The sequence below is a fragment of the Phyllopteryx taeniolatus genome, chromosome 14, assembly GCF_024500385.1.
Source record: "Phyllopteryx taeniolatus isolate TA_2022b chromosome 14, UOR_Ptae_1.2, whole genome shotgun sequence".
Taxonomy (NCBI): Eukaryota; Metazoa; Chordata; class Actinopteri; order Syngnathiformes; family Syngnathidae; genus Phyllopteryx; species Phyllopteryx taeniolatus.
This window is the reverse complement of record NC_084515.1, coordinates 11,679,910-11,695,039: the sequence shown is the minus strand read 5'-3', so window position 1 is coordinate 11,695,039 and position 15,130 is coordinate 11,679,910. Positions and strand designations below refer to the sequence as shown.

Sequence of the window (15,130 nt, the reverse complement as noted above, 5' to 3'; positions counted from 1 at the left end):
TAATGGCTTAAAGAGCGACACGTCTGGGCTGTTTATCTTCTTTAAAATTTCATGCGACACGTAACAGGGAAGCGAGTGTGTGTGTGTGTGTGTGTGTGTGTGTGTGTGTGTGCGCGTGTGCGTGTGTGATCCGTTTTATAGAACATAACAACCGCCTCCAGGCTCTCAGAACCCACCACTTACTGCTACTAGCCACAAACTTCAGGCTTTTCTGTTCATTTATTTACTCCAATAACCCCTGAAAATTTGATAATCCAGCTGTTAATTGTGATTTAATAAAATGGCGCTGACTATTGCGCCCTTTTAGTCACATCCACATGTATAGCATAGTGTAGTATTTCGTTGTGTGTATTATTATTATTAATATTCATCTATTGTGACCAATCCTCTTCTGAGAAGATATTGGTGATCTTTATTTGCTTGCTGCTGATTATTCGTGCTGCTGTTCATATTCACTTTTATAGACTGTATACCGGATATAGGATTTATTCATGTACAGTTTGCTATTCACATACAGTATATAGATCATCATTGATACTATACTCTACTTTTTTTGCTACATATATTCTTGCTGTCGTGCACGGTCACATCTGCTGATATGGTATTTATTCACATAGACACAGTTTACGGAAGTTTTCCTATATGTAATGCTGCTGACTGTACTTGCTGTAATCCACTTTACCTTCTGAAACTATAGTACATGCATATTTATACATTCTACCATGCACATAAATGTAGATATATTATTTCTAGACGTAGTTTTTGTTGTTGTTGATACATACAACGCTGCCGACTATTGTTGCTGCTGTTCACATTGATCTCTGTGTATACATGGTAGCTATTATTCATGTAGTTTGTCATTCATATATACAGTGTACACTGTACCTATTGAGAAACTATTTACTGTACATGTACAGTATGTTTTGTTCCATACAGGGATGCCGACTATTCTTGCTGCTGTTCACATTCACTTTTGTATTTATAGGATCTATTTATTCATGTACAGTTTCCCATTTACATGCAGTATATAGACTAGTAATTGATACGTATAGTTTTTTAGGGGTAATATACAACACTGCTGACTACCGGTATTCATGCTTTTAAATATCCCGAACATGTTGTTCATGTATTCCAGACTTTCATGTTACATTTAAAAGTTTAGACAGCAGCAGACTTGCGACTTAACGTCAAGGCTTTTGTTCCTGACATTTCTAAAATTAGCAGTGGCCGTGGCGGCAACAACACTCCAATTGTCAGCTACGAGTTGCGGTGTCCAGGAAGTGCCAGTGCCTTTCATTGTGTTGGATCTGCAGGGAGGCATTAAGGCGAGTGCTTTCGCTAATATCCATTTAGAATAACTCCAGTCCCCACTTCAAGAAAACGCCACACGCTCCTCATAAAAAGGAAAAGCTCCATTATCATTCCAATTAAGGCACACAAAAGAGAGTCAGGAGCGCCGCATAATTTGTGTCCATCAAGTTTGGAAATGCTCGGAAGCCTTCTCTCATTTAGTCCTTTTGTCCGCACCACCCAAGCACGTATCGCAACGTTTTAGTTTGAAATTACACGTCAATGCCTCTCTCGCCGTCCTAATGAACGTGACAGCAGAAATAATGAAAAACATGTCGGCAAATTCCATTCCACGTAATATTGGTTTGCATTTTTTTTCCCTTGACGCGGGGTGTCGGGATTTATGAAGCATCACAAACGCATAAATTAAATACATACACCATCATCAACACCTTAGGCGTGTGCGGGTTGGGGCAAAAATGAACAAATGGGCTGTAACCTCGCCACTTAAGCTCTTAAACAAGTTGGGTAAAGCAGTGAGTTATGGCGGGAGAAAACGCGCAGGAAGCCATCAACTTAACACACATGCCAGCCTCATTTGGCACAATTTGGCTATGTTCACACAGCAGATCAAATCCAATTTTGCCCAATTTGACATGTAGCTGATTTGTCCAGATCAAAGTTAACGGTACAATTCCAATTATTATTATTATTTTTTCAAATCCGACCCAGGCCTCTTTTGTATGTGGATATAAATCGGATATGTGTCAGATTGGACTGCAGTACGGATGCTCAGGTCGCGCACATCCGACCTATGTCATTATAGGCTAAAACCATCACTATTATTTGACAAAACAGACGAAAAACAATCGCAGACAAAAATGCAGAAAACACTCAGTGGTGAAAAGAAGATGCCTTAAAACTGATAAAAATATGGCGGACCAGTCAGTTCAAGCACAAAATCCTTGAAATTGCCACAAATTGGTTTGGATAAGAGCTACCGTACACGCAGGACCATATTACATATTACTTACATATGCGCAATGTGTCGTCGTGTTTTGTGCATGTCACTTCTCAGAGACATCCTGTTCACAATAGAAGCCGAATTTATTATTTTTTTGTAATGTGAAAAACTACGTAAAAAGATCGGCTTTAACAAAAAGTCCAAATTGGCCATTTTGCCATGCAGTGTGACCCAAGCCTTTGATGGCGATACAATACAACTTTATGATATGAATGGAAAACTATATAAAGACATGACTACTATATAAGCAGATCTGAATCTGAAAAGCAGCAAAAATAGTCCAGCAGTATTGTACGTATCAAAAAACTATACTTGTAGCAATACAAAATATATATACTGTATGTGAAAGGCAGACTGTGCATGAATAGATGCTATATTGATGTATGCAAAGGTAAATATGTATGCAAAGGTAAATATGAAAAGCAGTAAGAATAGTCAGTTTGCATTAAAAAAAAAACTATTCATGTATCAATAAATGATTTATCTTCTGTATGTACAACCCCAATTCAAATGAAGTTGGGACGTTGTGTTAAACATAAATAAAAACAGAATACAATGATTTGCAAATCATGTTCGACCTATATTTAATTGAATACACTACAAAGACAAATAAGCAGGGGCGTCCAAGAAAAAGACGTTGCTTGGATGTCAGCATATGTTTCTCCAAAACCTGTATGTACCTTTCAGCATTAATGGTGCCTTCACAGATGTGTAAGTTACCCATGCCATTGGCACTAACACAGCCCCTATACCATCACAGATGCTGGCTTTTGAACTTTGCGTCCATAACAGTACGGATGGTTCTTTTCCTCTTTGGTCCGGCGGACACGACGTCCACAATTTCCAAAAACAATTTTAAATGTGGACTCGTCGGACCACAGAACACTTTTCCACTTTGCATCAGTCCATCTTAGATGAGCTCGGGTCTAGAGAAGCCGGCGGCGTTTCTGGGTGTTGTTAATTGGTTTTTGCTTTGCATAGTAGAGTTTCAAGTTGCACTTACGGATGTAGCGCCAAACTGTATTTACTGACATTGGTTTTCTGAAGTATTCCTGAGCCCATGTGGTCCTATCCTTTATAGGATCAAAAGTCATGGGCATTCAATGTTGGTTTTCGGCCTCGCCGCTTACAGATTCTCTGAACCTTTTGATGATATTATGGACCGTAGATGATGAAATCCCTAAATAAATAAAATTGCAATTGTAAGTTGAGGAACATAGTCCTTAAACTGTTCGACTATTTTCTCACACACTTGTTCGCAAAGAGTTGAACCTCGCCCCATCTTTGCTTGTGACTGACTGAGCAATTCAGGGAAGCTCCTTGTATACCCAATTATGGCACCCACCTGTTCACAATTAACCTGTTCACCTGTGGGATGTTCCAAACAGGTTTTTGTTGAGCATTCCTCAACTTTCTCAGTCTTTTTTTTTTCACCTGTCCACGTGTCGCAGCCATAAAATTCTAAGTTCATGACTATTTGATAAAAACAATTCCAACATCATTGGAATTGGGGTTGTATACTAAGGACTCAATGTGAAGAGCTGCAACAATAGACAGCAGTGTTGTATGCCGCAACAAATATACTGTCAATTTATAGTCTATATACAGTATATGATTGGCAAATTGTACGTGAATAGATGATTCATATACAGATGTGACTGTAAACAGTGGCACGAATAGTCAGCAGCAGTGTATGTAGCAAAAAACTACTCGTCTACTACTAAAGTCTACGTAAATGAAAAACTGTACATGAATAAATAGACCCAATGCATACGAAGTCAATGTGAACAGTAGCACCAATAGTCAGCAGTGTTATATGTAGCAAACAAACTACATACTGTATGTATCAATAAATGGTCTAAATATGCAGCGAGAATATGTGGCAAACAATACATAAATAAATGCCATATACAGACAGAAGTCAATGCGAATCGCAGCAACAATAGATGGCAGCATTGTATGTAGCAGCAAAAAATATACACGTCAATAAATATTCCTCCTATAAACAGTCTATACGCATGAATGGCAAACTGATACACAGTCACATACTGTAAATGTACAAAAGTGAATGTGAACAGTAGCAATAATAGTCAGCAGCATTATATGTAACAAGACAACTGGATCAGTAAATACCATAGTCTATATATAAACAATTGAATAAAATATGCAGCAGATACCCAGAACGTCCGTCCAAACTTGATTTGACTTAACAGTACAGTATTGTTTTTTTTTTGGGTATGAAATCCTGCTAGATTCTCCCGAGACCAGGCAAAACGATTGGAGATGTTTTCAAGCACAGACCCTGGAGCGGCAGCAGCAAACACTCTCCACTGAATATTCATCTCCTTCATAGATCTCCTACAAGGCGGTGAGCTCCTTCGACCCCGAGCTGGACCTCTCCAACCAGAGCGGCAAAGTGGCCAAGGCAGGCAACGAGACCGCCCACGCGTTTGCGGGCCTCCACCCGGGATCCACGTACTCCTTCACCCTGCGCGCCAGCACGGCCAAAGGCTACGGCCCCCCCGTGATCACCCAGTTCACCACCAAGATCTCAGGTCGGTGTCTGTGGGTCTGTTGAATAAATCATGAAGCTAGTGCTTAGCCCTGTTCAAGTCATGCAAATGGAAATGGAACCGTATGATTTATTTTTATTTATTTTTTTTTTTAAATATATTTTCTACTTCCTTACGCTATTGCATTAATATGCCAGTTCTCGAGTAGTTAACTGGTTAGGCCAGAGATGCTTTTGAGGATTTTGTGCGCATTTTTATAATTGCCTATATTAATAGTTAAAACCCTGACCGCATCCCAAAATATGATCCAAGATCACTTTAATATCATTTCAAATTCATCTTACATTACCCTTAAAAAATAAATGGCTTACAGATTATTTGATTTTTGAAAAAAAACTGTGAGGATCTTAGGACATTACATTTATAGCACAGAAATGTGCGGATAGGCGTGAATTGGTTGAGTTTTTTTAGTGAATAGTTAGTTTTGTTCGACAGAAGAAAATAATTGCGAGTATCTGAGTGCGCAAATGGTAATTCACCAATTGATGTTTTACTGTACATTTTTTAAAACCATAATTACCTTTTTAAAAGAGCAAAATTTGACTTTGCGACTTCCTCCCTAAGCTCCGTCCATGCCGGCGTACGACCAGGAGACATCACTGAACCAGACGGACAGCACGGTGACGGTCCTGCTGAAGCCCGCCCAGAGCAGGGGCGCTCCAGTAAGGTACGTCTTCGCAGTAAAACCACAGCCCAACCCAAAAAGAACAACATTGGAGAGTGTTACGACGACGCTTGGAGAATTATCAAAGCTTTTTATCTTCAGAGCTTCGTGCATTTTGGCTTTGAAGATGAGAAGAAACTTTGGAGCGGTTGGCATGAGCTAGCTCCAAGATGTCCCGCCTCTACGACTCTTTCATGTTAGCAGGGAGTCTCACCCTGAACCTCAACGGGCTTCCGGGCAACCGAGGAACTCGTTTGAACCAGTTTTGTCGGCGCGTTTACTGGGAATTATTATCACATTTGTGTTCGGAGTTGAGCAAAGTCATCGTTTTGGTTCGCTGAAGGCACAACCTGCCTGCCTCATCTAATAGACACTGTCAGTCTAGGAAACGGGCTACAGAACTGTACGTTAGTGCAGCGGTAACCATTTTTTGTAAGATGTAAAAGACTTTAACCTGTGCTCTGGAGCTCTCATTTAGAAAAAAAAAAAAAAAAGCAGACTTTTTGAAAGGTCTAGGTGAGCATGAAATCCAAGCTGAGGCCATTATTATGGATGGACGTTGAGTTATTAATGAATTAACGCCGTTTTAGCTATGCCCAAAACACAACCAGGAAAAGTGAAATGGTGAAAAACAGTTTAACCCGATATCTCCACAATTTAGTACTACATAGTTCTGTCTTGGCACATTTTCAGCAATTATCTTCAAACATATAATTTATTTAGAAAAAAAATATCTGAAATGCACTTTACAAGGCCTTTAAGTTAGTTCAGTGGTTCACTGGAAACACAAAGAAATATGAAATACATATTTATAATGGGCTTAGCTAGCAATTTCTTTAATATATGGTCTTTAAAAAAGACAGAAAAAAAAAGAACCAGACTACAGAGGAAACTGGTTGAGCATGGATTCCCCAGCCAAGGCCACTCTAGAGCGGGCAACGATCCGAGCAGGCCTGGGCACTTCTCGCTCTGAATCGCTCATTAAAAAAAGAACCAGACATGGGGGCAACTGGTTGAGCATGAGTGGTCAAGCCGAGGCCCCTGTTGGGCGGGCAATGATTTGAGAAGGCCTGGGCACTTTGCCCTGGAGCTCTCATTGAGAAAACAAATATGACTTTTTTTGGGAGTGCGACGAGGTGAGCATGAGTGTCCCAGCCAAGCCCCCTTTTGGGCAGACAACAATCCAAGCAGGGCACTTTGCTTTGGAGCTCTCATTAGGAAGTACCAGACTTTGAGGGGGGCTTGGTGAGCATGAGTGCCCCACCCGAGCCCTCTCTTGGGCAGGCGGTAAACTCGAGAGACTCAAAGCTGCATTTCCACAACAGTCTCCACTGAGTCGTTACAATTTCAGTGTTTAGCACGGCGTGCCTCTATGGCAAGAAGGATGGCTTTTTAATCTCTTCGCAGGTACCATCCGGGGGGAGCCGCTCCACCTGGCGTCCCGTCAGCGGGCCAATTACAAAGCTCAAATGATGACGAAGCGCGTGGTGAATCACAGCTTCCATTAATTAGCGCAGCAGGCTGCTGCTTTTGTTTACCACCCGCCCAAAAAGTCTTTGGAGATGATAACTTCTGCCAGCTTACACCTACTTTTTTCTCCCTTTATTTTTCATACCATCATAATCTTTGCCATGTGATGCTGAGCAAAGCATTTTCTTTGACCATAATATTGGGTATACCTGCACAGATTGAATCCGAGACTATCAAAGCTGATCATTTATGGAGTATTTTTATTTATCAATTAATACCTTTCTTCTCAGTGTTAAAGTGAAAAACAAATGCATACTATGTATTTGGGTATTTTGATTACCATACATTCTCTATACTGTGAAATTAGTTGTTTGTTCTTTATTTGTATTAATATAAACTCATATGTAAATTTTTACACACAATAATGCTAAAATGAAAATCAAATGCAAATGTTTTTTTATATACTGTATTTGTTTTGTGTACTGTAATTTATATTTCCAAATACAGTGCCTTGAGATATGAGTAATTCATTCTGTGAGCGCGCTCGTAACTCAAAACACTTCTATCTCAAATCATCATTGCCCATTGAAATGAATGGAAATGCCATTAATCCGTTCTTGCCTTCCCCCCAAAAAATCTAAATGAAAATGTGATCTGTATTTTTTGGAGGAAAAGTAGCACTCCTTAATATTGCATCTTATCAAAACACATTTAAAATATACAGTAATGACATCTTTAGAATTAAAAATACAAACATTTTGTCAAATGTTATCAATTGAATCCTACGCCTCCTGGTGTGCCCGCCTTGGCCATCTGGGGGCATATAAGACAGACAGAAAGACACGGATGGCTATATTGTTCGAGGAGTCTTAACTCCTCACAGATCATCAGTACAGTGCTAACATTAGGCGTTCTTCACAGAGGAATAAGGCTAAATGACTGTGTACTGTTATATTGTCTGTCTACATGAGTTGTTGCACCGTTTGTGTTCAATCCATTGCTTAAAGGGTTATTGCACCACAACGTAGATGCTCTCTATCATTAGCATTAAGCTAGCAAATTGAAAGGCTAAGCTATGTGGTTGTTTTAAATGCACAAGCTGTAATTCTTTGTTTCATATTTAGTTTGACAAACTTCAACTGGGAGTGGCAATAAAAAAGGTTGAACCCTCTTTTTTTTGAAGAATTGTTTATTTGCCAAAGTGCTTCTTATTGTGAAGTGAGTTGATTTCACTGCCAGCCTTGTATCTCAAGGCTGTGCTCGAAAGTCAAAGCAAAAGAAATCGTCTGAAAGACGGCTTCTATCTCGAAAAACTCAAAATTCAACTCCCTCGTATCTCAAGGCACCAATGTAATGCGAAAATAAAACACAAATGCAAACATTTTAATAATAATGATGCATTTATTGTTTAAAAAAACCAAAATTGTAATACATTTGTTTAAATATCAAACATTTTTTATCAACATTTTTGGCCCCTAGTTGTCACATTAATGAAAGCTGTGCTCGACGTTGATCCTGCTGTAGAGGGGAAACTCTATGAGCTGTGGCTCATTTACAAGAGACAGGCTCGCCGCCACAAGATAGGCTGATTTCAACCAGGCTGGAAAAGTTGTTGAAAAGTGAAGTCATTCTAGCTTCTTGGGGTATTTTGACAAAAACATGTTGCAGATGTTTTAAATTGCCCGTGATTAATCGTTTTAAATTGCGTGTGTGCGTGCGTGCGAGGGAATGTCATTTTTAATGAATCCCACATTCACAAATGACCAAAAACAGGAAATCACATCATTGACACAGAGGACCTTGCATGTCGTTGGGAAAAGGACTTTAATTCACATGACGTTTAATTAATTTTTGAAATGGTACACTTTAGGAAATCACTTTTAAAGCCCTTTTAGGGAAAGAAGAGTGAGAGGGATTTGGTCACTTTTTTTCTAGTTTATAACAGCAGAGCAGCAGCAGCATATTTGATTTGATCATGCGACACGCTGATTGGGTTTGGGAGCTGATGGCGCCTACAGGCGTTTCGAGTTGTTTTGCAGGAAGTCCGCTGGAAGATGACACGATAACCCTATGACGACTGTCCGTTAAGCATCCGCCACTCCGTCCGAATTAAAATCATAGCAGAGATTATCCGAGGAGAAGCTAATTGCTATCATATAAAAAATATATACTGCTCAGATTGGGCCGCTAATCCCTGGGAACATTTTTCACCAGAGGCGACACTGTTCCTTTGAGAGGATTAAGACGAATGTCTATCAATAATGTCACTATAACATTTGCCCCCCTTCGTCGGCGGCCAGAATCCACCCACCTTGCGTCAAAATAAATGTTTACAAGCTTGTGCGGGAATAAATGATTCGAGATGCCCCAGCTTATCTTTGCTGCCACTAAATCAGACCTTTTGCCGGCGTCACCTTTGCCTCCAGTTAGCAGAGATGTTTAAAATACACGCCTTTTTTTTTTCCCTTGCGAAGTGTGGTTTTGCAAATGACATGCTTGCTTGATCCCTGTAGCGTCAGATTATCTGCACAGGAGCATGGCAAGTGATTTGGCACAGTGCTAAAATAAACAAGTGCTGTTAGGGTGGGAACTTTTTTTTTTAAAGGTTTTTATGCATTTTCTCACCAGATTTTTTTGATTGAGGCTTTTCTCCTCAAACACATTTTTATGTTAATGTTTTTAAGATATTTTATACTTATCTCTGTCTTAAATATTTTTTTCCCAAGAGATTTATTTTGTATTAAAATATTAAAGAAATGTTTAAATATATATATATATATATATGTTTTTTTTTTCCTAACATATTTCTCCATTTATATATATATATATATATATATATATATATATATATATATTGTTTTCCTTGAGCAGATTTTTTTTATTTTAATATACTTTTTAAATATATTTAATCATGCTAAGCATGTTTTTATTTGTAAATGCCCACCTGTGTGTGCTACCCCCTGCCAGTAGCATCAGACTCCACTGTACTTGAGCGTGCCAAGTGATTTGACACACCACGAAGATATGCAATAACTTTTTTGCTTCAAGCAGGCATGTGCTAATAGCTGCGACTAAACATGACACAAAAATCCTCGTCTTCCCGCACCTTATGTTACGGCATGAGCTGCACAGATGTCTGGTCCGGAGTCGTTAGGTTAACGGCCGCCTTAACTCATCCCCCGTTAGCATTAGCGTGAGTCAAGACGGTGATGGAGAGGCCTCCGCCCCTGTTATAAGCCCACATGAAAAATAAATCTGACTCCCGTGGCCTCCGTCCACTTGAGGGCGAGTCAATCCGGCATAATTGGTCTGCGGAGGAGAAAGCTATGATGTCTGGTGGGCAGAGGGGGTGGGGAGCTAATTGGTGTCGGCGCAGGTTGCCACTTTTAACAACTGGGATCAAATAAATCTATTCATACACACATTGTTTTTAAGATGGCGCCTTAACCTCTTAACTATTGTTAGGTCCTTTTAGCCACTCAAAGCATGAAATCACTAAAACGGACAACATCAATGGTGAATTGAGAAAATGTGAATTAATGAGGGGGGGGGGGGAATCAAAATTCTGCAAGCAGTTATATCAATAATCATCAAAATGATCAAACTTTGATGCCATGCTCCACTCACATTAGAGGTCATGGGGCAATTAAAAAAAAAAAATGTAGTGTCGTCCATCTGTGTAGGATACCTGCTTCCAATTGATAAACTCTTCTAAATTCACCCAAAATGTCTCCTTCAAACCAAAATGGCCAACTTCCTGTTCATTTTCGTTCATGGGTCAACAAAACTTTTTCGTGCATCTTGTCCTGATAGACGTGTGCCCCAAATTTCATGTCGAATGGTCAAACTGGTTTCTAAATAGGCCCCCGCACCCCATTTTGTAATGGCAAAAATGCTTAAAATAATCAAACTTTGCCCCCATCTACATTAGATGGCATAGGCCAAGAACTTTTGTAATTTAGCGTTGCCCATTTCTTTTTATACCTCCTTCTGATTGGTGCTTGTTTGGGCAAATTTCCTTGGAGGAGTACTTCCGATCCCTGAAATTCACCCAAAAGTGTCTACTTCAAACCAAAATTGCCGACTTCCTGTTTGATTTCTGGCATGGGTCCTTGAGGCTTTTTTGTGTGTTTTGTATATCCATCCAATTTCTTATTGATAGGTGAAACTGGTCTACTGGACCCCTCCTTGAGCCGTCACCTTATCGTCGTGGAGGGGTTTGTGTGTCCCAATGATCCTAGGAGCTAAGTTGTCTGGGGCTTTATGCCCCTGGCAGGGTCACCCATGACAAACAGGTCCTAGGTGAGGGACCAGACAAAGCACGGCTCAAAGACCCCTTATGATGACGACAAACAATGGACTCTGTTTTCCCTTGCCATGACGCGGGTCACCGGGGCCCCCCTCTGGAGCCAGGCCTGGAGGTGGGGCTCGAAGGCGAGCGCCTGGTGGCCGGGCCTACACCCGTGGGCCCCGGCTGGCCACAGCCCGAAAGTGTAACGTGGGTCCCCCTTCCCATGGGCTCACGACCTGTGGCCGGGGCCATAGGGGTCGGGTGCAGTGCGAGCTGGGCGGTGGCCAAAGGCGGGGACCTTGGCGATCCGATCCCCGGCTACAGAAGCTGGCTCTAGCTACGTGGAATGTCACCTCTCTGGCAAGGAAGGAGCCCGAGCTGGTGTGTGAGGTCGAGAAGTTCCGACTAGATATAGTCGGACTCGCCTCCACACACAGCCTGGGCTCTGGTACCAGTCCTCTTGAGAGGGTTTGGACTCCACTCTGGAGTTACCCACGGTCAGAGGTTCAGAGCAGGTGTGGGTATACTTACTGCTCCCCGGCTGATCACCACCATCGGGCTGTGAATTTCAAAATAAGAGCGAGTAAATAAAAATTATTACGTGTTCAAATAAAGTGCTTAAAGTAAGCATTCTTTAAAAAAAACTCACAAAATACAGATAATACTTCGTTTTGATCATACTGGTAGAAGCAAAACCATGCATTGTAAAAATGCATTATACAGAAGGGTTTTCTAGAATTTTGAGGTCTACTTTGGGGGTGCGTATTATACATGGGTGTGCATTATACACGAGAAATTAGTTTTTAGTAACCCTAACCCTTTTTTTAAATTCAGCCCCTGAAGATAACTTTGCAACATAAAAATGGGTGAACACGTCTAACATAACGAAAAAGTCTCAAGGGCTTGAAAATAGACTTTACACCGATCTGATCGACTTGATCGGAATCTGGCGATACTTAGCATTTTTTGCTGATCGGCTTCCATGTCATAATTCGCAGATCCGATCAATGACGTCATCGATGATGTAAATAGACACATTGCTCCATCTTGTGATCGGTTATCGTTTTTTAAAACTTGCTGATCGGTGATCGGCTCCAAAAATCCTGATTGTGTATAGGCTAGAAAATAAACAGGAAGTTGACCATTTTGCTTTGGAATAGTCATTCTGGTGAATTCCACAATGAGCACTGAACGCTAAATTGCCAAACTTTTTCTGCCCACATTGGATGGCATCGAAGTTGGATCATTTATATAATTTGCCATTACAACAGGGGTCTTTAATGTTGTTTGTTTTCATGTATTTCGACATCCATGTGTTTGTGTCCTACGCCTTGGGCCTGTCCAAGTGAGTCATCCTCGCAACTGTGAGCTGGTGACAAAGCCTCACATGAATCTGACAGCAGTGATTATTAATCAAAAATAAGAACAGAAGAATTGCATACCACCCCACCCCAAATCATCTCGTGAAGTCGTCGTTGCTTCTCCTTGTAAACAAACTGCTGAAAAATATTTATTGTTGTTGTCTGTGAGCCAGCCGAATAGAACGTTTGAGTATGCGGCTGTGCAGACACGAAGCAGCAGGTTGAGATTTGCACATGACACGAGTTCGTAACCCCGAGAGCCTCCTCGCCTTTGGCACTCGCTACTTTGCCGCGGGAAAGGAAAAGCAGCCGTCCCTATGCTGTATCATTAAATCACGCATGGAGCAGCCGCATCATCGTATCACATGGAGAGATACACCTGCGGGAGTCTCCTTTTTATTATTTGTTGCTTTCCCGCTATAAGCTGCTGATTGGCAGAACAGAAAGTACAGATTTAGTCAATCTCTCTCAGCTCTTTTCTAAGGAGAAGTTGCTGTATGTGGTATCCATGTTACATAGTCATTCAAGGAAAAGTATTAGCTTTACCTTGTGAATAATTTCCAATGTAGGATTTCAAATTTTTTATTAATTTTCAAATTTTTCATATTAAAATATTTCTCCCTAATTAACAGTTTTGTTTTTTGCCCTGACAGATTGTTTAAAAAATATGTATTCTACGAACATTATACATTTCACCCGAACAAATATATTTATCTTTTTATAGTTATTTTCTTTTCTTTTTTTTTAATTCCCCATTAACAGATGTATTTTTATTTTAACATTTCAACACATCATTTATACGCGTGTGTGTGTGTGTGTGTGTATGTATATGTATATATATATATGTATATGTATATATATATATATATATATGTATATGTATATATATGTATATGTATATATGTATATATGTATACGTATATATGTATATATGTATACATGTATGTGTATATATGTATACATGTATGTGTATATATGTATACATGTATGTGTGTATATATGTATACATGTATGTGTGTGTATAGATGTATGTGTGTATATATGTATGTATATGTATATATATATATGTATGTATATGTATATATATATATGTATGTATATGTATATATATATATATATGTATGTATATGTATATATATATATATATGTATATATATATATGTATATATATATATATATGTATCTGTATATATATATATATATATATATGTATGTATGTATGTATATATGTACGTATATGTATATATGTATATGTGTATATGTATGTATATATATGTATGTATATGTATATATGTATATGTATGTATATGTATATATATATATGTATGTATATATATATATATATATGTGTATATATATGTATATGTGTATGTATGTATATGTATGTGTATATATGCATGTGTATGTGTATGTATATGTATATATATGTATATATGTATATATATATGTATGTATGTGTATGTATGTATGTATGTGTATGTATGTATGTATGTGTATATGTATGTATATGTATATATGTGTATGTATATATATGTATATATGTATGTATATGTATATATATGTATATATATGTATATGTATATATATGTATATATATAGATATGCACACCACTAACATTATTTTTGTAAAATATTTCTAATATAAATATTGTATTTTTATTTAAAACAATATTATAATGTATTTTACCTCAACATATTCTTTATCAGAATATTTTTTCCAAATATCTTTTATTCCTCCACCCCCCCCCCCCCCAACATATTTATTTTGTATTTGAAAATCTGTTAAATATACAAACTTCCACATAAGACATTTTTAAAATTTTAATATTGCATAGAATCATCACAACAGTTGGAAAGCAAAAAGAATGACAAATATGTTCCCAGTTTTGCGTTATTGGCTCATTCTTACCATTAAAGAACAGAAAATGTCCACCGCTCTTCCCATTTCCTCCCCCCTTACACTCTGTTGTGTCGAGCTAGATTGTCACTTTGGCCCCTTCTGTGTGTCTGACAGAGACCACTTTGTCCACTGAGTTGGCCAATTGGGCCTGGAGCGGAGATTCGCTTAGACCGGTTTAGCATGCGAGTTGCATCCCACTGTGAGATCGGCAAGCTGCTGATTGTCATAGAGTCCACTCGCAGCTGCCTTGATGTTTACATCGTGGTCGTCCTATGAACTCGTTGCTACCGAGAAGATGGTGGAAATGTGTTTTTGTAAAAAAAATGTTTGTAATGTGAAGAGACTGCTCCACATATGTAATGTATGAAATGCTGCTTGCACGAGGCTTACGGCGAAGCTAAACTCAACCACGAACTCCCTAAATACAAGCAGCACATCAACTGTCCTACCAGGGAAAATAACATTATAGACCACTGCTATACTATCGTGCTATCCCCCGTGCAGGTCTGGGCTCATCTGATCACTGCTTAATTCACTTAATACCAACATACAGACAA

The 15,130-nt window shown here is 39.1% G+C and overlaps 1 protein-coding gene across 12 annotated transcripts in view; it reads left to right on the top strand.

Moving 5' to 3' along the window:
* Positions 1-15,130, top strand: part of LOC133488609 (receptor-type tyrosine-protein phosphatase mu-like) — a 183,405-nt gene that overhangs the window by 97,340 nt on the left and 70,935 nt on the right. For all 12 annotated transcript variants that reach the window (XM_061796684.1, XM_061796688.1, XM_061796687.1 and 9 more), the window contains 2 exons: positions 4,668-4,869; positions 5,452-5,554. In XM_061796684.1, coding sequence (XP_061652668.1) covers positions 4,668-4,869; positions 5,452-5,554 — 305 coding nt within the window. The remainder of the gene's footprint in view (positions 1-4,667; positions 4,870-5,451; positions 5,555-15,130) is intronic.